This window comes from Leiobunum rupestre, chromosome 6 (genome assembly GCF_980474605.1).
Source record: "Leiobunum rupestre chromosome 6, qqLeiRupe1.1.hap1, whole genome shotgun sequence".
Lineage (NCBI taxonomy): Eukaryota > Metazoa > Arthropoda > Arachnida > Opiliones > Sclerosomatidae > Leiobunum > Leiobunum rupestre.
In genome coordinates this window covers 5,621,641-5,648,103 of record NC_143389.1, presented here as the reverse complement: position 1 = coordinate 5,648,103, position 26,463 = coordinate 5,621,641, and the positions used below count along the sequence as shown (strand labels likewise).

At 45.4% G+C, this 26,463-nt stretch overlaps 1 protein-coding gene across 2 annotated transcripts in view; it reads right to left on the bottom strand.

Annotated features, from left to right (window-relative positions):
- The window catches only part of LOC149939179 (ATP-binding cassette sub-family C member 1-like), a 93,039-nt gene that overhangs the window by 53,905 nt on the left and 12,671 nt on the right, over window positions 1-26,463 (bottom strand). For both annotated transcript variants that reach the window (XM_090179776.1, XM_090179777.1), the window contains exons 5-8: window positions 25,521-25,658; window positions 25,393-25,454; window positions 1,039-1,182; window positions 367-537 (exon numbers count right to left, since the gene is read on the bottom strand). In XM_090179776.1, the coding sequence (XP_090035902.1) occupies window positions 367-537; window positions 1,039-1,182; window positions 25,393-25,454; window positions 25,521-25,658 (515 nt within the window). The remainder of the gene's footprint in view (window positions 1-366; window positions 538-1,038; window positions 1,183-25,392; window positions 25,455-25,520; window positions 25,659-26,463) is intronic.

The following is a 26,463-nucleotide window of genomic DNA, read 5'->3' as shown; positions in this document are numbered from 1 at the left end:
GTAGATAAGTCCATTATGAAAATGGATAATAAAGCTATACCCTAAACAATTTGTTCGCTCGAAGACCTATCGGTACGAGCTACTAGTAAGTTTTTAAATTTCTTCAAATTGTTTAGGGTTAAGCTTCATTATCCCTTTTCATAATGGACTAATCTATTTATTGACTAATTATATATAATCCTTATCTAGAAGAAGGCCTACCTAATGATTCAGGCTCAGAATGAGGGTAAAATTAAACCAGGTATAGATTTGAACTATTGCCTAAAATGGCCTTAGGTAACATAGATCAGTACTTACTTGTTAAAAAAACCATAAAGGCAGTTTCAACGCGAAAAATAAAAAGGTATTTCAAAACACAATACTTACGCCATTAAAATTGGAGCCGCGAAATTGAATAGTTCGGAAATTATTTGAATAGTACAGGGGAATATGAGCTCTGGCCCAAAGATTTTGATGAGCATAGTTGTTAGGTTTCCTCGGCCTTCTCGCGATTGATCCTCATAAACTAGAAGATTTTTTTCAAATTTACCACTTTCCCTGAAAATAGTTTTGCAAAAATTTAAATCAATTTAAGCAAATGTAGAGAACAAAAATTACAATTTTGATAGTTGTAAAGGATGAAAAAAGTAGAAACACTATTATCTCAATTTTTATTTCATAAAATAAAATAATTTTCAAAGTTTTTACCGTGTGTGATTTTCATAATTTTATTTACTTTTGTTCAATCTTTAATTTTTTTAATTTGACGCTTAGTCTGAAGACGGTGAACGTGTTAAATTCGATAGACTATGATTTTAACAGGGCCGCGCGTGACCCGTTGCAAATATACGGCTGATATTTTCAAATCTCAACCAATCTCATTGAATAATCGAAATTGGATGGGCTGCTAAAACGATCTCGATCGTACCATCCACAACAGTTAAGCCGTTACTTGCTTTATTTAATTTATACCCTTACCCAGATATTATTCCGTGTATGATACTGATATTCGAAAAGAGAAAACGTGTACTTTAATCCACAGATTCCTTTTACATTTACCTTTCTTTATTTCGATTTTCTTGCGATTGTATTGGGATGGTGAATTTATCTAGATGTTTATGAGTTTCTGCAGCCTGTAAATCAGGTCTCAAATCATAAATGTCGGAATCTTTTAACGGCTGTTTGTATCCTTTAAGAAGCAATCTAATAAAGACAAGGACTTTCTTGTTAATAAATAATTCGGAATTTTTAATGAAATACTCAATATAACGGCGTTGCGGAATGCTAGCAAAATAAAGTTGGTTCGATTCCAACTTTTTTCTGGGAAAAAACACTTTCGAAAACTCTTTCATCGTTCGGTTTTCCTCCTTGAAAGTTTTATTTTATTGTGTTCATATAAATGTTTTTGTGTAAGCAATTATAGTAAGTTTAGGGAAATCAAAGCCTATTTAAAAAAAATTTCAACTACCCAAGATCAACCAAAATTTGGATTATAAATTAGAAAGTGTTACTTTTGCACAAATTAAGTTGAAAAAATTAATTTTACCATAATGCCTCAGCGACTGAAAATTTCTGGTAAGTATTCAATATTATAAGTAACTAGATAAGCATTGTAACCTGACTACCTTATTTAAAGTCATTAGACTTGGGCCTAAGGTTGTGACTTGGGTTGTCAATGATTTATTTTTAAATAGGATGTCCGTCATAAGATCACGCAAATGGTAATACTTTGTGATAGGTACAATAACATTAAAATATCTAGTCTGTAAGAAACATTTGAATATAACACAAAAAATAACTGGATCAAAGAAAAATACGGTCTTTAAAATCTTTTTGACATTGAGGGTTCTATAAAATTTATGACACTTATTTAAAACTCTTTGTAGATTATGTACTTATGCCTGCTGATAAAATTGGATATTCTTTAGTAAAAGTTTCGGAAATTGTTAAATGAGCTGTTAGCGAAGTGAGCCAGTTTCAGGCGATACAACAAAAACAAGGCAAGTTTTTAGGTGACATAACCTTCGAAAAAACATCGTTACGTGGATGGTTTTTACCTCTCCGAGGGGACAAAGTCCCCTAGGAGGGGTTATACAATCACCGTGTATGTCTGTTTGTGGGTCAGACTGTCAGGCCTGCGAACGCGTTCGCATTTTCGGGGCAAAGGATAATCACTGCGTACGCAGTTTCTCGAAGGGTTGGCAAAACCACCGTGTGACGGTGAGCGTTAACGGATTGATTTGCGGTTAGGTTTGGTTTCGTTGGTCTTTTTTTCGTCAACGCTCACCGTCGCGACAGTTTTAACTCAGTTTGATTGGATATTTCGTTATTGTAATGTTTATGTGAAGGTTGTGAATGTTAAGTTCGTGTGATGACGGTTGTGGGTGTTGAGTTCGTGTTATGACGGTTGTGGGTGTTGAGTTTGTTGTGTTTGTGTGATGATGGTTGTGGATGTTGAATCTGTTGTGTTTGCACGGGCGTTTTCTCTCCAACTTCTTCTTAATGACTTTGGGACGGACCGAGTGCTAGGCAACCCCTCAACGTCCAATGGCAGGGTTTCCACCAGTTGTACACGGTATTCGTCTTAGTATCAATTTGCGATTTATTGGCGGAGGCCGGGAATCGAACCCGGGTCTGCCTCGTGCAAGAGATTTACTTTAACCACTCAGCCACCAACACTTGTTAAGTTACGGTGTTTTTCTTCTATAATTTATTCTACATCATTTTAAATATTTGTAAATTATATTAATCTCATATTTAATTAAATATTTATAAATTATATTAATATTATATTTAATTAAATATTTAAAGATTATATTAATCTTATATTTAATTAATTATTTTAGTATCTTAATGTAAAATTTGATCGTGATCAGGAATTGAACTCTGGTCGCATTGTAACATTGCGGATAGTTCACCGCCGAGCCATTGACTTCCTTAGGGAAAATATTAAAGTATTAGAGATTTACTTTAACCACTCAGCCACCAACGCTTGTTAAGTTACGGTGTTTTTCTTCTATAATTTATTCTACATCATTTTAAATATTTGTAAATTATATTATTCTTATATTTAATTAAATATTTATAAATTATATTAATATTATATTTCATTAAATATTTATAGATTATATTAATCTTATATTTAATTAAATATTTATAAATTATATTAATATTATATTTAATTAAATATTTATAGATTATATTAATCTTATATTTAATTAATTATTTTAGTATCTTAATGTAAAATTTGATCGTGATCAGGAATTGAACTCTGGTCGCATTGTAACGATGCGGATAGTTCACCGCCGAGCCATTGACTTCCTTAGTAAAGGAACCATTATGATAAGGCGGGTTTTTTTTTACTAAACGGATTAATACAATATCTGTATAAATTGTTTATTGAACTTTGTTTGTTTATTCTTTGGTACGGTTTTTTGTTTTGTTTTAAATTTTTGTTAAATTCTTAACAAAATTTCGTTTAAACACAAAAAGTAGTTCATTGTTACCTTTTAATAACGCTTAGAAAAAGGATAATTATTCATACCTCCCGCGGAAACTATATCAAAGTAATAATATAGCGCCACCGTGTGGAGAACTATCAATCAAACCGGGTAAAAAATGTAATCTCTTCAATTTTTCGTACTTTAGTCTAATCTCGACGGGTCAAAAAAACGCAAAATAAACGTATATAAGGCCGTTGCCGTCAATATAGATGATATAGTCTTTCTTAGTTCTTGGCTGTCAGACGAACTACTACAGGACGGGGTCCTGGTGTCGGTCAAAAGTTATGAGGTAACTTTGCGGTTTTAATTAGTATGTTCGGTCTTCGGTCAAGAAAAGAGATAAATTGTGTTTCGCGTTTGGAACGTGATTGAATGGACTTAAGTGTATGAACAGTGCGTGTTTATGACTGAAAGTGTTAAAGTAATTGTGAACTAACTCAAGTCAGCTGTAAGATAAAATTGATTGTTATTATTTTTTGAATTGGAATAACCTAATTATACCCTTGAAATTATCAACTCAACCTGTGAGGCTAATTAAGTAGATTGGAAGTAATTAGTAGCGAACAGCTCTCAGCTGTTAATTAAGACAGTTTATAGTTTTTTAGTTTGAATTTAGTTAAAATTACTGAGTATAATTTATGATATTTACTTAAGTGTAAGTGTGTTTTGGTTTATTTTTCAATCACAATGAACTAAGACAAATCTAGTCTTAGACACTTGAGTACCAGTTCTGTAAAATTACGTAGAATTGTTGAGTTATTGATGAAAGTTAAATCTAGAACGTTCCATAGACTGTTCTGAATAAAAATAAACATTTATAATTTTGCATAATTCTGGTTGCCATTTTATTTTCTAATCACTCGCCTACAACATTACAGTTCTGGCAATCCCGAATCAAATAAAATTTCGATATAACGGCGACGGGAAATTATTCTCGTAACTTTATCGCGCGGCCTTAGGGAATATTCTTTTAACAAAATTTCGATAATCTATCGTTTAATTAAAATAGGCCCGAGTCCGTTAAAATTATAAACCAAAGAGCGAACGGTCGTTATAATACCCTGTTTAGATATTTCTTTCATTAAAATTTGCTTCGTATTATATTCAACTGATAAACTTGTACTGTAAAAAGGGTTTAATTCAATTGTGCTTTGTTATAGTACGTCTAACTCACTGTTGTAACTACTTAACTTATGATATTCTGAATAAATTAAAATTGGTCGTTTCGTCTCAATTATTTTAATTATAATTAAAATTTTATACCGGGCGGGATAGAACTGGGCTAACATTTTTAACAAATAACTCTAAATTGCGGAGATATATATTTAAGGGTTATCTCGAGAAATTAATAAAACTAGGGACAATTCTTCCGAGGAGAGGTATATTTTGGCTTGCAGAATTGTTTATCAAACAATCATTAAAAAGATTTTCACGTAATCATCAACACTCGCCCTCGATAAAAACATTTTCGTATGCTATGAGGTTCAACTTCTTCATGGCTTCCAGCTCGTCGGACATCGCTTTCTTCCATTCTTCTTACTAAGGATTGAACGAGCTTCCTTGGCAGATTGTGGTAATGCAACACAAATCAGGAATACTCTTTAAGCGATACGACGGATTTAGGAGTCACGTCATTAGGCGATTCGACGGATCTGGGAGTAACGTCATCAGGCGATTCGACGGATCTGGGAGTTACGTCATCATGCGATTCAACGGATCTGTGAATCACGTCATCAGGCGATTCGACGGATCTGGGAGTAACGTCATCAGGCGATTCGACGGATCTGGGAGTTACGTCATCATGCGATTCAACGGATCTGTGAATCACGTCATCAGGCGATTCGACGGATCTGGGAGTAACGTCATCAGGCGATTCGACGGATCTGGGTATCACGTCATCATGTTACTCGACGGATCTGTGAATCACGTCATCAGGCGATTCGACGGATCTGGGAGTCACGTCATTATGTGGTTCGACGGATCTGGGTATCACTTCATTATACGATTCGACGGACTCTGGGAATCACGTCATCATGCGATTCGACGGATCTGGGTATCACTTCATTATACGATTCGACGGACTCTGGGAATCACGTCATCATGCAATTCGACGGATCTGGGGGTCACGTCATCATGCGATTCGACGGATTTGGGTATCACGTCATCATGCGATTCGACGGATCTGGGAGTCACGTCATCATGTTACTCGACGGATCTGGGAATCACGTCATCATACGATTCGACGGATCTGGGAGTCACGTCATCATGCGATTCGACGGATCTGGGAGTCACGTCATCATGTGATTCAACGGATCTGGGAGTCAAGTCATCATGCGATTCAACGGATCTGGGAGCCACGTCATCTTGCGATTCGACGGATCTGGGAGTTACGTCATCATGTTACTCGATGGATCTGGGAATCACGTCATCATGCGATTCGACGGATCTTGAAATCACGTCATCATGCGATTCGACGGATCTGGGAATCACGTCAACATGCGATTCGACGGATCTGGTAATCACGTCATCATGCGATTCGACGGATCTGGGTATCACGTCATCATGCGATTCGACGGATCTAGGTATCACGTCATCACGCGATTCGACGGATCTGGGAGTTACGTCATCATGTTACTCGATGGATCTGGGAATCACGTCATCATGTGATTCAACGGATCTGGGAGTCAAGTCATCATGCGATTCAACGGATCTGGGAAACACGTCATCTTGCGATTCGACGGATCTGGGAGTCACGTCATCATGCGATTCAACGGATCTAGGTATCACGTCATCATGCGATTCAACGGATCTAGGTATCACGTCATCATGCGATTCGACGGATTTGGGTATCACGTCATCATGCGATTCGACGGATCTGGGAGTCACGTCATCATGCGATTCGACGGATCTGGGAATCACGTCATCATGTTACTCGACGGATCTGGGAATCACGTCATCATGTTACTCGACGGATCTGGGAATCACGTCATCATGCGATTCGATTGATCTGGAAATCACGTCATCATGCGATTTAACGGATCTGGGAATCACGTCATCATGCGATTCGACGGATCTGGGTATCACGTAATCATGCGATTCGACGGATCTGGGTATCACGTCATCATGCGATTCGACGGATCTGGGTATCACGTCATCATGCGATTCAACGGATCTGGGAATCACGTCATCATGCGATTCGACGGATCTGGGTATCACGTCATCATGCGATTCAACGGATCTGGGAATCACGTCATCATGCGATTCAACGGATCTGGGAATTACGTCATCATGCGATTCGACGGATCTGGGAGTCACGTCATCATGCGATTCGACGGATCTGGGAGTCACGTCATCATGCGATTCGACGGATCTGGGAATCACGTCATCATGTTACTCGACGGATCTGGGAATCACGTCATCATACGATTCGACGGATCTGGGAGTCACGTCATCATGCGATTCGACGGATCTGGGAGTCACGTCATCATGTGATTCAACGGATCTGGGAGTCAAGTCATCATGCGATTCAACGGATCTGGGAGTCACGTCATCTTGCGATTCGACGGATCTGGGAGTTACGTCATCATGTTACTCGATGGATCTGGGAATCACGTCATCATGCGATTCGACAGATCTGGAAATCACGTCATCATGCGATTCGACGGATCTGGGAATCACGTCAACATGCGATTCGACGGATCTGGGAATCACGTCATCATGCGATTCGACGGATCCGGGTATCACGTCATCATGCGATTCGACGGATCTAGGTATCACGTCATCATGCGATTCGACGGATCTAGGTATCACGTCATCATGCGATTCGACGGATTTGGGTATCACGTCATCATGCGATTCGACGGATCTGGGAGTTACGTCATCATGTTACTCGATGGATCTGGGAATCACGTCATCATGTTACTCGACGGATCTGGGAATCACGTCATCATGTGATTCAACGGATCTGGGAGTCAAGTCATCATGCGATTCAACGGATCTGGGAGTCACGTCATCTTGCGATTCGACGGATCTGGGAGTCACGTCATCATGCGATTCAACGGATCTAGGTATCACGTCATCATGCGATTCGACGGATCTAGGTATCACGTCATCATGCGATTCGACGGATTTGGGTATCACTTCATCATGCGATTCGACGGATCTGGGAGTCACGTCATCATGCGATTCGACGGATCTGGGAATCACGTCATCATGTTACTCGACGGATCTGGGAATCACGTCATCATGCGATTCGATGGATCTGGAAATCACGTCATCATGCGATTCGACGGATCTGGGAATCACGTCATCATGCGATTTGACGGATCTGGGAATCACGTCATCATGCGATTCGACGGATCTGGGTATCACGTAATCATGCAATTCGACGGATCTGGGAATCACGTCATCGTGCGATTCGACGGATCTGGGAATCACGTCATCATGCGATTCGACGGATCTGGGAATCACGTCATCATGTTACTCGACGGATCTGGGAATCACGTCATCATACGATTCGACGGATCTAGGAGTCACGTCATCATGCGATTCGACGGATCTGGGAGTCACGTCATCATGCGATTCAACGGATCTGGGAGTCAAGTCATCATGCGATTCAACGGATCTGGGAGTCACGTCATCTTGCGATTCGACGGATCTGGGAATCACGTCATCATGCGATTCGACGCATCTGGAAATCACTTCATCATGCGATTCGACGGATCTGGGAATCACGTCATCATGCGGTTCGACGAATCTGGGAATCACGTCATCGTGCGATTCGACGGATCTGGGTATCACGTCATCATGCGATTCGACGGATCTGGGTATCACGTCATCATGCGATTCGACGGATCTGGGTATCACGTCATCATGCGATTCAACGGATCTGGGAATTACGTCATCATGCTATTCGATGGATCTGGGAGTCACGTCATCATGCGATTCGACGGATCTAGGTATCACGTCATCATGCGATTCGACGGATCTGGGAATCACGTCATCATGCGATTCGACGGATCTAGGTATAACGTCATCATGCGATTCGACGGATCTAGGTATCACGTCATCATGCGATTCGACGGATCTGGGAGTCACGTCATCATGTTACTCGACGGATCTGGGAATCACGTCATCATTCGATTCGACGGATCTGGGAGTCACGTCATCATGCGATTCGACGGATCTGGGAGTCACGTCATCATGCGATTCAACGGATCTAGGAGTCAAGTCATCATGCGATTCAACCGATCTGGGAGCACGTCATCATGCGATTCGACGGATCTGGGAATCACGTCATCATGCGATTCGATGGATCTGGGAAACACGTCATGATGCGATTCGACGGATCTGGGTATCACGTCATCATTCGATTTGACGGATCTGGGAATCACGTCATCATCCGATTCAACGGATCTGTCAGTTACGTCATAATGCGATTCAACGGATCTGGGAGTCACGTCATCATGCGACTCGACGGATCTGGGAATCACGTCATCATGCGATTTGATGGATCTGGGAATCACGTCATCATCCGATTCAACGGATCTGTCAGTTACGTCATCATGCGATTCAACGGATCTGGGAATCACGTAATCATGCGATTCGACGAATCTGGGAATCACGTCATCATGCGATTCGACGGATCTGGGAATCACGTCATCATGCGATTCGACGGATCTGGGAATCGCGTCATCGTGCGATTCGACGGATCTGGGAAACACGTCATCATGCGATTCGATGGATCTGGGAATCACGTCATCATCCGATTCAACGGATCTGTCAGTTACGTTATCATGCGATTCAACGGATCTGGGAGTCACGTCATCATGCGATTCAACGGATCTGGGAGTTACGTCATCATGTTACTCGATGGATCTGGGAATCACGTCATCATGCGTTTCGATGGATCTGGGAGTCACGTCATCATGCGATTCGACGGATCTGGGACTCACGTCATCATGCGATTCGACGGATCTGGGAATAACGTCATCGTGCGATTCGACGGATCTGGGAATCACGTCATCATGCGATTTGACGGATCTGGGAATCACGTCATCATCCGATTCAACGGATCTGTCAGTTACGTCATCATGCGATTCGACGGATCTGGGAATCACGTCATCATGCGATTTGACGGATCTGGGTATCACGTCATCATGCGATTTGACGGATCTGGGAATAACGTCATCGTGTGATTCGACGGATCTGGGAATCACGTCATCATGTTATTCGACGGATCTGGGAATCACGTCATCATGCGATTCAACGGATCTGGGTATCACGTCATCATGCGATTCGACAGATCTGGGAATCACGTCATCATGTTACTCGACGGATCTGGGAATCACGTCATCATGCGATTCGACGGATCTGGGTATCACGTCATCATGCGATTCGACGGATCTGGGTATCACGTTATCATGCGATTCGACGGATCTGGGAGTAACGTCATCATGTTACTCGATGGATCTGGGAATCACGTCATCATGCGATTCGACGGATCTGGGAGTCACGTCATCATGCGATTCAACGGATCTAGGAGTCAAGTCATCATGCGATTCAACCGATCTGGGAGCACGTCATCATGCGATTCGACGGATCTGGGAATCACGTCATCATGCGATTCGATGGATCTGGGAAACACGTCATGATGCGATTCGACGGATCTGGGTATCACGTCATCATTCGATTTGACGGATCTGGGAATCACGTCATCATCCGATTCAACGGATCTGTCAGTTACGTCATAATGCGATTCAACGGATCTGGGAGTCACGTCATCATGCGACTCGACGGATCTGGGAATCACGTCATCATGCGATTTGATGGATCTGGGAATCACGTCATCATCCGATTCAACGGATCTGTCAGTTACGTCATCATGCGATTCAACGGATCTGGGAATCACGTAATCATGCGATTCGACGAATCTGGGAATCACGTCATCATGCGATTCGACGGATCTGGGAATCACGTCATCATGCGATTCGACGGATCTGGGAATCGCGTCATCGTGCGATTCGACGGATCTGGGAAACACGTCATCATGCGATTCGATGGATCTGGGAATCACGTCATCATCCGATTCAACGGATCTGTCAGTTACGTTATCATGCGATTCAACGGATCTGGGAGTCACGTCATCATGCGATTCAACGGATCTGGGAGTTACGTCATCATGTTACTCGATGGATCTGGGAATCACGTCATCATGCGTTTCGATGGATCTGGGAGTCACGTCATCATGCGATTCGACGGATCTGGGACTCACGTCATCATGCGATTCGACGGATCTGGGAATAACGTCATCGTGCGATTCGACGGATCTGGGAATCACGTCATCATGCGATTTGACGGATCTGGGAATCACGTCATCATCCGATTCAACGGATCTGTCAGTTACGTCATCATGCGATTCGACGGATCTGGGAATCACGTCATCATGCGATTTGACGGATCTGGGAGTCACGTCATCATGCGATTCAACGGATCTAGGAGTCAAGTCATCATGCGATTCAACCGATCTGGGAGCACGTCATCATGCGATTCGACGGATCTGGGAATCACGTCATCATGCGATTCGATGGATCTGGGAAACACGTCATGATGCGATTCGACGGATCTGGGTATCACGTCATCATTCGATTTGACGGATCTGGGAATCACGTCATCATCCGATTCAACGGATCTGTCAGTTACGTCATAATGCGATTCAACGGATCTGGGAGTCACGTCATCATGCGACTCGACGGATCTGGGAATCACGTCATCATGCGATTTGATGGATCTGGGAATCACGTCATCATCCGATTCAACGGATCTGTCAGTTACGTCATCATGCGATTCAACGGATCTGGGAATCACGTAATCATGCGATTCGACGAATCTGGGAATCACGTCATCATGCGATTCGACGGATCTGGGAATCACGTCATCATGCGATTCGACGGATCTGGGAATCGCGTCATCGTGCGATTCGACGGATCTGGGAAACACGTCATCATGCGATTCGATGGATCTGGGAATCACGTCATCATCCGATTCAACGGATCTGTCAGTTACGTTATCATGCGATTCAACGGATCTGGGAGTCACGTCATCATGCGATTCAACGGATCTGGGAGTTACGTCATCATGTTACTCGATGGATCTGGGAATCACGTCATCATGCGTTTCGATGGATCTGGGAGTCACGTCATCATGCGATTCGACGGATCTGGGACTCACGTCATCATGCGATTCGACGGATCTGGGAATAACGTCATCGTGCGATTCGACGGATCTGGGAATCACGTCATCATGCGATTTGACGGATCTGGGAATCACGTCATCATCCGATTCAACGGATCTGTCAGTTACGTCATCATGCGATTCGACGGATCTGGGAATCACGTCATCATGCGATTTGACGGATCTGGGTATCACGTCATCATGCGATTTGACGGATCTGGGAATAACGTCATCGTGTGATTCGACGGATCTGGGAATCACGTCATCATGTTATTCGACGGATCTGGGAATCACGTCATCATGCGATTCAACGGATCTGGGTATCACGTCATCATGCGATTCGACAGATCTGGGAATCACGTCATCATGTTACTCGACGGATCTGGGAATCACGTCATCATGCGATTCGACGGATCTGGGTATCACGTCATCATGCGATTCGACGGATCTGGGTATCACGTTATCATGCGATTCGACGGATCTGGGAGTAACGTCATCATGCGATTCAAAGGATCTGGGAGTTACGTCATCATGCGATTCGATGGATCTGGGAGTCACGTCATCATGCGATTCGACGGATCTAGGTATCACGTCATAATGCGATTCGACGGATCAGGGAATCACGTCATCATGCGATTCGACGGATCTGGGTATCACGTCATCATGCGATTCGACGGATCTGGGTATCACGTCATCATGCGATTCGACGGATCAGGGAATCACGTCATCATGCGATTCGACGGATCTGGGAGTTACGTCATCATGTTACTCGATGGATCTGGGAAGCACGTCATCATGTTACTCGACGGATCTGGGAATCACGTCATCATGTGATTCAACGGATCTGGGAGTCAAGTCATCATGCGATTCAACGGATCTGGGAGTCACGTCATCTTGCGATTCGACGGATCTGGGAGTCACGTCATCATGCGATTCAACGGATCTAGGTATCACGTCATCATGCGATTCAACGGATCTAGGTATCACGTCATCATGCGATTCGACGGATTTGGGTATCTCGTCATCATGCGATTCGACGGATCTGGGAGTCACGTCATCATGCGATTCGACGGATCTGGGAATCACGTCATCATGTTACTCGACGGATCTGGGAATCACGTCATCATGCGATTCGATGGATCTGGAAATAACGTCATCATGCGATTTAACGGATCTGGGAATCACGTCATCATGCGATTCGACGGATCTGGGTATCACGTAATCATGCGATTCGACGGATCTGGGAATCACGTCATCGTGCGATTCGACGGATCTGGGAATCACGTCATCTTGCGATTCAGCGGATCTGGGAATCACGTCATCATGTTACTCGACGGATATGGGAATCACGTCATCATACGATTCGACGGATCTGGGTATCACGTCATCATGCGATTCGACGGATCTGGGTATCACGTCATCATGCGATTCAACGGATCTGGGAATCACGTCATCATGCGATTCAACGGATCTGGGAATTACGTCATCATGCGATTCGACGGATCTGGGAGTCACGTCATCATGCGATTCGACGGATCTGGGAGTCACGTCATCATGCGATTCGACGGATCTGGGAATCACGTCATCATGTTACTCGACGGATCTGGAAATCACGTCATCATACGATTCGACGGATCTGGGAGTCACGTCATCATGCGATTCGACGGATCTGGGAATCACGTCATCATGTTACTCGACGGATCTGGAAATCACGTCATCATACGATTCGACGGATCTGGGAGTCACGTCATCATGCGATTCGACGGATCTGGGAGTCACGTCATCTTGCGATTCGACGGATCTGGGAGTTACGTCATCATGTTACTTGATGGATCTGGGAATCACGTCATCATGCGATTCGACGGCTCTGGAAATCACGTCATCATGCGATTCGACGGATCTGGGAAACACGTCATCATGCGATTTGACGGATCCGGGTATCACGTCATCATGCGATTCGACGGATCTGGGAATCACGTCATCATGCGATTTGACGGATCCGGGTATCACGTCATCATGCGATTCGACGGATCTAGGTATCACGTCATCATGCGATTCGACGGATTTGGGTATCACGTCATCATGTTACTCGACGGATCTGGGAATCACGTCATCATGCGATTCAACGGATCTGGGAGTCACGTCATCTTGCGATTCGACGGATCTGGGAGTCACGTCATCATGCGATTCAACGGATCTAGGTATCACGTCATCGTGCGATTCGACGGATCTAGGTATGACGTCATCATGCGATTCGACGGATTTGGGTATCACTTCATCATGCGATTCGACGGATCTGGGAGTCACGTCATCATGCGATTCGACGGATCTGGGAATCACGTCATCATGTTACTCGACGGATCTGGGAATCACGTCATCATGCGATTCGATGGATCTGGAAATCACGTCATCATGCGATTCGACGGATCTGGGAATCACGTCATCATACGATTCGACGGATCTGGGTATCACGTCATCATGCGATTCGACGGATCTGGGTATCACGTCATCATGCGATTCAACGGATCTGGGAATCACGTCATCATGTTACTCGACGGATCTGGAAATCACGTCATCATACGATTCGACGGATCTGGGAGTCACGTCATCATGCGATTCGACGGATCTGGGAATCACGTCATCATGTTACTCGACGGATCTGGAAATCACGTCATCATGCGATTCGACGGATCTGGGAATCACGTCATCATGCGATTTGACGGATCTGGGAATCACGTCATCATGCGATTCGACGGATCTGGGTATCACGTAATCATGCGATTCGACGGATCTGGGAATCACGTCATCGTGCGATTCGACGGATCTGGGAATCACGTCATCATGCGATTCGACGGATCTGGGAATCACGTCATCATGTTACTCGACGGATCTGGGAATCACGTCATCATACGATTCGACGGATCTAGGAGTCACGTCATCATGCGAATCGACGGATCTGGGTATCACGTAATCATGCGATTCGACGGATCTGGGAATCACGTCATCGTGCGATTCGACGGATCTGGGAATCACGTCAACATGCGATTCGACGGATCTGGGAATCACGTCATCGTGCGATTCGACGGATCTGGGAATCACGTCATCATGCGATTCGACGGATCTGGGAATCACGTCATCATGTTACTCGACGGATCTGGGAATCACGTCATCATACGATTCGACGGATCTGGGAGTCACGTCATCATGCGATTTGACGGATCTGAGAGTCACGTTATCATGCGATTCGACAGATCTGGGAGTCACGTCATCATGCGATTCAACGGATCTGGGAGTCAAGTCATCATGCGATTCAACGGATCTGGGAGTCACGTCATCTTGCGATTCGACGGATCTGGGAATCACGTCATCATGCGATTCGACGCATCTGGAAATCACGTCAGCATGCGATTCGACGGATCTGGGAATCACGTCATCATGCGGTTCGACGAATCTGGGAATCACGTCATCGTGCGATTCGACGGATCTGGGTATCACGTCATCATGCGATTCGACGGATCTGGGTATCACGCCATCATGCGATTCGACGGATCTGGGTATCACGTCATCATGCGATTCAACGGATCTGGGAATTACGTCATCATGCTATTCGATGGATCTGGGAGTCACGTCATCATGCGATTCGACGGATCTAGGTATCACGTCATCATGCGATTCGACGGATCTGGGAATCACGTCATCATGCGATTCGACGGATCTAGGTATAACGTCATCATGCGATTCGACGGATCTAGGTATCACGTCATCATGCGATTCGACGGATTTGGGAGTCACGTCATCATGCGATTCGACGGATCTGGGAGTCACGTCATCATGTTACTCGACGGATCTGGGAATCACGTCATCATTCGATTCGACGGATCTGGGAGTCACGTCATCATGCGATTCGACGGATCTGGGAGTCACGTCATCATGCAATTCAACGGATCTGGGAGTCAAGTCATCATGCGATTCAACCGATCTGGGAGCACGTCATCATGCGATTCGACGGATCTGGGAATCACGTCATCATGCGATTCGACGGATCTGGGAAACACGTCATGATGCGACTCGACGGATCTGGGTATCACGTCATCATTCGATTTGACGGATCTGGGAATCACGTCATCATCCGATTCAACGGATCTGTCAGTTACGTCATCATGCGATTCAACGGATCTGGGAATCACGTCATCATGCGACTCGACGGATCTGGGAATCACGTCATCATGCGATTCGACGGATCTGGGAATCACGTCATCATCCGATTCAACGGATCTGTCAGTTACGTCATCATGCGATTCAACGGATCTGGGAATCACGTAATAATGCGATTCGACGGATTTGGGAATCACGTCATCATGCGATTCGACGGATCTGGGAAGCACGTCATCATGCGATTCGACGGATCTGGGAATCACGTCATCGTGCTATTCGACGGATCTGGGAATCACGTCATCATGCGATTCGACGGATCTGGGAATCACGTCATCATGTTACTCGACGGATCTGGGAATCACGTCATCATACGATTCGACGGATCTGGGAGTCACGTCATCATGCGATTCGACGGATCTGAGAGTCACGTCATCATGCGATTCGACAGATCTGGGAGTCACGTCATCATGCGATTCAACGGATCTGGGAGTCAAGTCATCATGCGATTCGACGGATCTGGGAATCACGTCATCATACGATTCGACGGATCTGGGAATCACGTCATCATACGATTCGACGGATCTGGGTATCACGTCATCATGCGATTCGACGGATCTGGGTATCACGTCATCATGCGATTCAACGGATCTGGGAATCACGTCATCATGTTACTCGACGGATCTGGAAATCACGTCATCATACGATTCGACGGATCTGGGAGTCACGTCATCATGCGATTCGACGGATCTGGGAATCACGTCATCATGTTACTCGACGGATCTGGAAATCACGTCATCATGCGATTCGACGGATCTGGGAATCACGTCATCATGCGATTTGACGGATCTGGGAATCACGTCATCATGCGATTCGACGGATCTGGGTATCACGTAATCATGCGATTCGACGGATCTGGGAATCACGTCATCGTGCGATTCGACGGATCTGGGAATCACGTCATCATGCGATTCGACGGATCTGGGAATCACGTCATCATGTTACTCGACGGATCTGGGAATCACGTCATCATACGATTCGACGGATCTAGGAGTCACGTCATCATGCGAATCGACGGATCTGGGTATCACGTAATCATGCGATTCGACGGATCTGGGAATCACGTCATCGTGCGATTCGACGGATCTGGGAATCACGTCAACATGCGATTCGACGGATCTGGGAATCACGTCATCGTGCGATTCGACGGATCTGGGAATCACGTCATCATGCGATTCGACGGATCTGGGAATCACGTCATCATGTTACTCGACGGATCTGGGAATCACGTCATCATACGATTCGACGGATCTGGGAGTCACGTCATCATGCGATTTGACGGATCTGAGAGTCACGTTATCATGCGATTCGACAGATCTGGGAGTCACGTCATCATGCGATTCAACGGATCTGGGAGTCAAGTCATCATGCGATTCAACGGATCTGGGAGTCACGTCATCTTGCGATTCGACGGATCTGGGAATCACGTCATCATGCGATTCGACGCATCTGGAAATCACGTCAGCATGCGATTCGACGGATCTGGGAATCACGTCATCATGCGGTTCGACGAATCTGGGAATCACGTCATCGTGCGATTCGACGGATCTGGGTATCACGTCATCATGCGATTCGACGGATCTGGGTATCACGCCATCATGCGATTCGACGGATCTGGGTATCACGTCATCATGCGATTCAACGGATCTGGGAATTACGTCATCATGCTATTCGATGGATCTGGGAGTCACGTCATCATGCGATTCGACGGATCTAGGTATCACGTCATCATGCGATTCGACGGATCTGGGAATCACGTCATCATGCGATTCGACGGATCTAGGTATAACGTCATCATGCGATTCGACGGATCTAGGTATCACGTCATCATGCGATTCGACGGATTTGGGAGTCACGTCATCATGCGATTCGACGGATCTGGGAGTCACGTCATCATGTTACTCGACGGATCTGGGAATCACGTCATCATTCGATTCGACGGATCTGGGAGTCACGTCATCATGCGATTCGACGGATCTGGGAGTCACGTCATCATGCAATTCAACGGATCTGGGAGTCAAGTCATCATGCGATTCAACCGATCTGGGAGCACGTCATCATGCGATTCGACGGATCTGGGAATCACGTCATCATGCGATTCGACGGATCTGGGAAACACGTCATGATGCGACTCGACGGATCTGGGTATCACGTCATCATTCGATTTGACGGATCTGGGAATCACGTCATCATCCGATTCAACGGATCTGTCAGTTACGTCATCATGCGATTCAACGGATCTGGGAATCACGTCATCATGCGACTCGACGGATCTGGGAATCACGTCATCATGCGATTCGACGGATCTGGGAATCACGTCATCATCCGATTCAACGGATCTGTCAGTTACGTCATCATGCGATTCAACGGATCTGGGAATCACGTAATAATGCGATTCGACGGATTTGGGAATCACGTCATCATGCGATTCGACGGATCTGGGAAGCACGTCATCATGCGATTCGACGGATCTGGGAATCACGTCATCGTGCTATTCGACGGATCTGGGAATCACGTCATCATGCGATTCGACGGATCTGGGAATCACGTCATCATGTTACTCGACGGATCTGGGAATCACGTCATCATACGATTCGACGGATCTGGGAGTCACGTCATCATGCGATTCGACGGATCTGAGAGTCACGTCATCATGCGATTCGACAGATCTGGGAGTCACGTCATCATGCGATTCAACGGATCTGGGAGTCAAGTCATCATGCGATTCAACGGATTTGGGAGTCACGTCATCTTGCGATTCGACGGATCTGGGAATCACGTCATCATGCGATTCGACGCATCTGGAAATCACGTCAGCATGCGATTCGACGGATCTGGGAATCACGTCATCATGCGGTTCGACGAATCTGGGAATCACGTCATCGTGCGATTCGACGGATCTGGGTATCACGTCATCATGCGATTCGACGGATCTGGGTATCACGTCATCATGCGATTCGACGGATCTGGGTATCACGTCATCATGCGATTCAACGGATCTGGGAATTACGTCATCATGTTACTCGACGGATCTGGGAATCACGTCATCATACGATTCGACGGATCTGGGAGTCACGTCATCATGCGATTCGACGGATCTGAGAGTCACGTCATCATGCGATTCGACAGATCTGGGAGTCACGTCATCATGCGATTCAACGGATCTGGGAGTCAAGTCATCATGCGATTCAACGGATTTGGGAGTCACGTCATCTTGCGATTCGACGGATCTGGGAATCACGTCATCATGCGATTCGACGCATCTGGAAATCACGTCAGCATGCGATTCGACGGATCTGGGAATCACGTCATCATGCGGTTCGACGAATCTGGGAATCACGTCATCGTGCGATTCGACGGATCTGGGTATCACGTCATCATGCGATTCGACGGATCTGGGTATCACGTCATCATGCGATTCGACGGATCTGGGTATCACGTCATCATGCGATTCAACGGATCTGGGAATTACTGCATCATGCTATTCGATGGATCTGGGAGTCACGTCATCATGCGATTCGACGGATCTAGGTATCACGTCATCATGCGATTCGACGGATCTGGGAATCACGTCATCATGCGATTCGACGGATCTAGGTATAACGTCATCATGCGATTCGACGGATCTAGGTATCACGTCATCATGCGATTCGACGGATTTGGGAGTCACGTCATCATGCGATTCGACGGATCTGGGAGTCACGTAATCATGTTACTCGACGGATCTGGGAATCACGTCATCATTCGATTCGACGGATCTGGGAGTCACGTCATCATGCGATTCGACGGATCTGGGAGTCACGTCATCATGCAATTCAACGGATCTGGGAGTCAAGTCATCATGCGATTCAACCGATCTGGGAGCACGTCATCATGCGATTCGACGGATCTGGGAATCACGTCATCATGCGATTCGACGGATCTGGGAAACACGTCATGATGCGACTCGACGGATCTGGGTATCACGTCATCATTCGATTTGACGGATCTGGGAATCACGTCATCATCCGATTCAACGGATCTGTCAGTTACGTCATCATGCGATTCAACGGATCTGGGAGTCACGTCATCATGCGACTCGACGGATCTGGGAATCACGTCATCATGCGATTCGACGGATCTGGGAATCACGTCATCATCCGATTCAACGGATCTGTCAGTTACGTCATCATGCGATTCAACGGATCTGGGAATCACGTAATAATGCGATTCGACGGATTTGGGAGTCACGTCATCATGCGATTCGACGGATCTGGGAGTCACGTAATCATGTTACTCGACGGATCTGGGAATCACGTCATCATTCGATTCGACGGATCTGGGAGTCACGTCATCATGCGATTCGACGGATCTGGGAGTCACGTCATCATGCAATTCAACGGATCTGGGAGTCAAGTCATCATGCGATTCAACCGATCTGGGAGCACGTCATCATGCGATTCGACGGATCTGGGAATCACGTCATCATGCGATTCGACGGATCTGGGAAACACGTCATGATGCGACTCGACGGATCTGGGTATCACGTCATCATTCGATTTGACGGATCTGGGAATCACGTCATCATCCGATTCAACGGATCTGTCAGTTACGTCATCATGCGATTCAACGGATCTGGGAGTCACGTCATCATGCGACTCGACGGATCTGGGAATCACGTCATCATGCGATTCGACGGATCTGGGAATCACGTCATCATCCGATTCAACGGATCTGTCAGTTACGTCATCATGCGATTCAACGGATCTGGGAATCACGTAATAATGCGATTCGACGGATTTGGGAATCACGTCATCATGCGATTCGACGGATCTGGGAATCACGTCATCATGCGATTCGACGGATCTGGGAATCGCGTCATCGTGCGATTCGACGGATCTGGGAATCACGTCATCATGCGATTGGATGGATCTGGGAATCACGTCATCATCCGATTCAACGGATCTGTCAGTTACGTTATCATGCGATTCAACGGATCTGGGAGTCACGTCATCATGCGATTCAACGGATCTGGGAGTTACGTCATCATGTTACTCGATGGATCTGGGAATCACGTCATCATGCGTTTCGATGGATCTGGGAGTCACGTCATCATGCGATTCGACGGATCTGGGACTCACGTCATCATGCGATTCGACGGATCTGGGACTCACGTCATCATGCGATTCGACGGATCTGGGACTCACGTCATCATGCGATTCGACGGATCTGGGAATAACGTCATCGTGCGATTCGACGGATCTGGGAATAACGTCATCGTGCGATTCGACGGATCTGGGAATCACGTCATCATGCGATTTGATGGATCTGGGAATCACGTCATCATCCGATTCAACGGATCTGTCAGTTACGTCATCATGCGATTCGACGGATCTGGGAATCACGTCATCATGCGATTTGACGGATCTGGGTATCACGTCATCATGCGATTCGACGGATCTGGGTATCACGTCATCATGCGATTCGACGGATCTGGGTATCACGTTATCATGCGATTCGACGGATCTAGGAGTAACGTCATCATGCGATTCAAAGGATCTGGGAGTTACGTCATCATGCGATTCGATGGATCTGGGAGTCACGTCATCATGCGATTCGACGGATCTAGGTATCACGTCATAATGCGATTCGATGGATCAGGGAATCACGTCATCATGCGATTCGACGGATCAGGGAATCACGTCATCATGCGATTCGACGGATCTGGGTATCACGTCATCATGCGATTCGACGGATCTGGGAGACACATCATCATGTGATTTGGCGGATCTGGGAGACACATCATCATGTGATTTGGCGGATCTGGAAGTCACGTCATCATGCGATTCGACGGATCTGGGAGACACATCATCATGTGATTTGACGGATCTGGAAATTACGTCATCGTCACCTGCATCTTATTCCGAGATAGAACCGTTTGATTCCGGACCATGGGAATTCGTCAACTGCTCGCCCTGGCTGCAAACATCATCTTCTGCTAAACCAGGAAACCATATGTCCATGACGCGTTCAACCGGATTGAACTGTACCCCGCGAGACCGTAAGACGTCGTTGAGTTCAGCAACATAGATCCGATATTTTCAAATCCAACGAGTACTCCTTTGTACGCCTTCTTTCCCAATTTCTTCCTCTTAACCTTTGGAATATGTACGTGACATTCTGCTCCAAATATTTGGAGAAGCTTTATGGATGGATTCGGCCTCCCAGTCCATGGTGTCTTTTTTGCATACGTGTTTGTGCCGTTTGGGTTAGAATGTGCGTTGTGATATTCACCGCTTCAGCCCATAACTTCGGTGGGAGATCTGTATTGGCATGCAACATCACTCGGTCGAATTCCATGACCGTGCGATTTTAAAGATCGGCTACTCCGTTCTTTTCAGGTGAGTAAGGCATTGTCTTTCGATGATTTAGGCGCTCTTGTGTTGTCAGTTGTCGAAACCCCTCGTTAACGAGCAGCTCTCGGATGATGTGATCGTGTTTGAGGTAGTCTTTGAATCGGTCGGTGATTTCTGACTTCTTCTCCAGAAAATATACGACTCTCAGGCCTTAATATGCATCCTTGAACCACAAATAGTAGCGCTTTCCCTGCATGGATGGTGTCGTAAACGAACCCGAAAGAAGTTAATAGATACGCTCTCCTGGCTTCGTAAATTTTTCTGTCCGGCTGCCGAATCTCTTCCTTGCGAACTCTCCATAGACACAGCCTTCGAAGCATTGGTTGGTTTTGACTCGACAACCTCGTAGCCAAGTCTCCTCAGCATAGCGGCTACGTGACGCTTGTCTTAGTGACCCATACGTTGGTGGCAGACTTGGAGAAATCTGCCTTCCTTTGGTTCTTCGGATCTGCGGCGAGGCATGCCGCGTTCCGCTGTTTTATTGTGATATCGAGCCGGCTAGACGCAAAACTTGTTTCCCTTCTGCTTTTCGTATAAGTCGCAAGACGTTGCTGTAAATTGGAATTCCAAGTTCTTGTTCCTCGTAACTGCGCTCTTAAAAAAAAAACATTACAGGCGAAACTTTTTTTGTGCCAGACATTGTGAATGACTTCTCAGCGTCTTTGCTTCCCGGCGCGGAAAAGAACAGCCAGGTTGCTTCTCCATCTGCAGTCTTCACAGCTCTATTTCAAGCCTGGACATTCGCTGGTGTATCAAAATTGTGGAATCGTATGTAGTTTGTCGCATGCTGCGTGGCCCCGGAGTCGAAATACCAATATTTTTTTGGGGTTGAGTGGGCTGCTGCCTTTACTGATGCATTCTCCGTCATCTTTACTCTTCGAGGCCTGCTTTGGTTTCGGACAGTCTTTAGCGATGTGATCATGCTTAGAGCAATTTAAACATTTCAGATTGTTGCGTCGGTTCTTTCTTTTCTTGTCATTCTCGGTCTCCGACGTCTTTAGTACGTTGTTGAAACCCCTTTGGACGCGTCTGGTAAAAAGTCCGGATGACTCTCCAATGACGTTGCCATCTTAGGTAGCACGGCCAAACAGCAGTCTTTCGATATCAGTTACCCTCTGCTTTTCTTCGGGCAAGGTGTCCCACAGCATTCCAAAATCCCGAAACTCATCTTGTGGCACCGACTCAAAGATACAAGCTAAGAGAATCGACTAAACTAATGATACATCATTTTATTTCTTCGCCTTCCTAAGTTTATCGGCCCACAACGCCTGCATGGACGATAGATGCGAGGCCATGTCGAGCTCTGCATCCTTTGTTACGCATCAGCTGGGCTTAAAGTTTCCACAGTCTGTTCGAAGTCAATTGATAAAATATTTTGAGGATTTTTCCACACATCTCCATGGGTTCATCACAGCTCGTGATCATGGCCCACGAGGGGTCGGGGTGTGCAATAACTGGTGGCCTTACTGGGGAGTCGGGGTCCAGCTCTTGTAACCCAGCCCGGGTGGTGGCGCACTGGGAGATGTTAGCTCCTTCCAAATGGTCCTATCTCCACCTCCGACTTCGGTCCGGTGTGGGCTGGTAAGTGGGCTTCGGCCCAGGCTAACGGAGAGGGGCCAGGCAAACTGGTCGTCTTGGCGGATTGCGTTGCCTGCTGTGGGGCTGCGGGCCTCCGTATGAGGGCACGGCGCCCATCTCCCAGCCTTTTGGGGTTCCACCGGGATTTCCGGTTCCAGCTGTGCCGGGTTATGCGGTCTGCCGTGTGCCCGCCGTTCCCCTTTAGGCGCTCTTTCCAAAGGGCTTGGCTCTCTACCTTTCTAGGTAGGGTGTCGGCTGGCGTTGCCAGAGCATCCGCTCTTATTCCCACTGCTGTGTGCGAAGTGGTGCGTTCGTGGGCCCATTGCTGCACCTTCTGCTGGGTTGAGCGGCTTGCGTCGAAGGTGCGACCATCAGTAGTAGGGTTCTGCTACCCATGCTGGTTTTGTCACCTGTCCGGGCGTGTGGACGATGGCGTAGGGCATTTGATGATGGACCGCCGGTGGTGTGGTTTCAATCTTACCAGTACACCGGGATATAAATCTGATGCATGTCCAGCTCGTGATCATGTTGTGGACATTGCTGGACATCACTGACCATATGAGCTTTTACTCATTGCTACTCAAAGAACATGAATTTCTACCCACACCCAACTTTTAGTTCTGGGGAAATATTGAAAAATTTACTGAAGTCCGTCCGCAACATTGACGACCTACGACAACGCATTATTGATCGCTGTTAAACTATTCACGACCGAAACGGGTTTAGATGACGCAACGGTGCCGAACCGTATAAGGGGTCTTTTTACGGCAAGCATCTGCTTAAGTTTCTAACCAGCTAGCTTCCACATTGCCTTAAAGTTGACCTCCGACGAGTAGTTCCGCCTGCCACCGTTAGGGAGCGCAAACATAGTTTTCGCTCGTAAATTCGTAACACGTCTCGAATTTTTAAGCGGGTTCAAGTACAATTTGCGTGTGCCCCAGGTGATCATTTTATATAATTCAGCTAAATTGGTACTTATAGCATTTGAAGAAAAAAAACTTTCTTTCAATTGACGTGGTCACTATTCTTATTGTTAATACACATATAATACTTCTTTCTATTAAAAATTAATTTTTGATACTTGTGATCGTTTTCTTATCTTTTTCAATTAAAAACCAAATGCTAAGTAAATTGAAACAATTGGGTCCAATAGAAACTGAACATTGGTGCGTTTCGACGTTTTGGAGGCTGATTTACGACGGCCAATTACGCGGATACGGTTTAATTTAGGAAAACGTTTCTTCGGACCTTTTTCAGTCCTTGTTTCCCAAAGAACCCGCCTTTAAATTTGTGCCAGATTTCTCTGAAACACCCTGTATATACTATAACACAAAAACAAGGCAGATTCTTATCTGACATAACCTTGGGAAAAATATCGTTACGTGGATGGTTTTTTTTTAAATATACATAAAAAAGTCTTTTATCGTTAACTTTAACACAAATAGTTCGGTTTCCTAAAAAGGGGAAAAAAATAAAAACTAAAAGGCACTTACTCGTTCATCCACGAAAAAAGTAGACTTGAAAAGAACGACGCTTCGTTTTCGGGCGATTCATTCTGATCAGTAAAATCAGGATTAAAAACGAACAGTTTCCACAAATTAATGGGTATTTATAAACTCACCAATGATAATGAATCGTGTTCATTTGGTATTCGATAAACTGAATTCCTATCCGAAACAAACGATAATGCGAACATCAGAAACGACAATGGATATTCGATCATAAATAAAGTAAAAGAAACTGGATGCTCTAGAAATTGCTGCGAGGAAACATTTAAGAGATTTTTCAAACATAGAGCGGAAACCTTTATTTAGCTAATTAACATTTTCAGTTTAAAACCTAAAAATGATGAACTATGTTGCAGTCATGTAGCACTGACTATTAAGGTTAAAGCGTTAGAGACAAATAAGGTTAAAGCCTTATAGACAATTAATAGCTCTTAGAAAAAGTACAATATAACAGCATTACTGGATAATCACAAACGTGTATCTGCTGCAAAAAATTACTTATTTTTCTACATTACTAATTTTGTTTTTCCAAAACAAAAAGATTTTAATCATCCTTTAGCTCAGCGGTTCCCAATTTTATTTTGCTATGGAACCCTAAATTATCCACCGAATTCAGGCGGAACCCGAACTCATTTTTTTTACTCATCTTAAACTCTTGACACAAACAACGATGGCCACGCTGCGAATTCTCGGAACCCCTGTGACCCTTTTACGGAACCCCAGGGTTCCGCGGAACCCCTTTTGGGAACCGCTGCTTTAGCTTTTCAAAGTTAAGCTTCAAGATTCAAAAAAATTTAAATTCCAAAATTATGACAAAAAGAGTTCAAAAAAGAAGGAGTGGAGCTTAACAATAATAGAATTTCCAACATAGTTTCTAGGGCTTTCGGCGGTTTCGTAGTCATTCATTTTGGGTGGCCCAATTTTTATTTTTAAAGGCTTTATACGCACATTTTTCTCATAAGAAATAGGAAGTGGTTTGCAGTGCCGCATACCTCTTAATATCAATTGATATATTGTAATTAATGATATGGTTAAGCTTAAATTTTTAACTTTGAA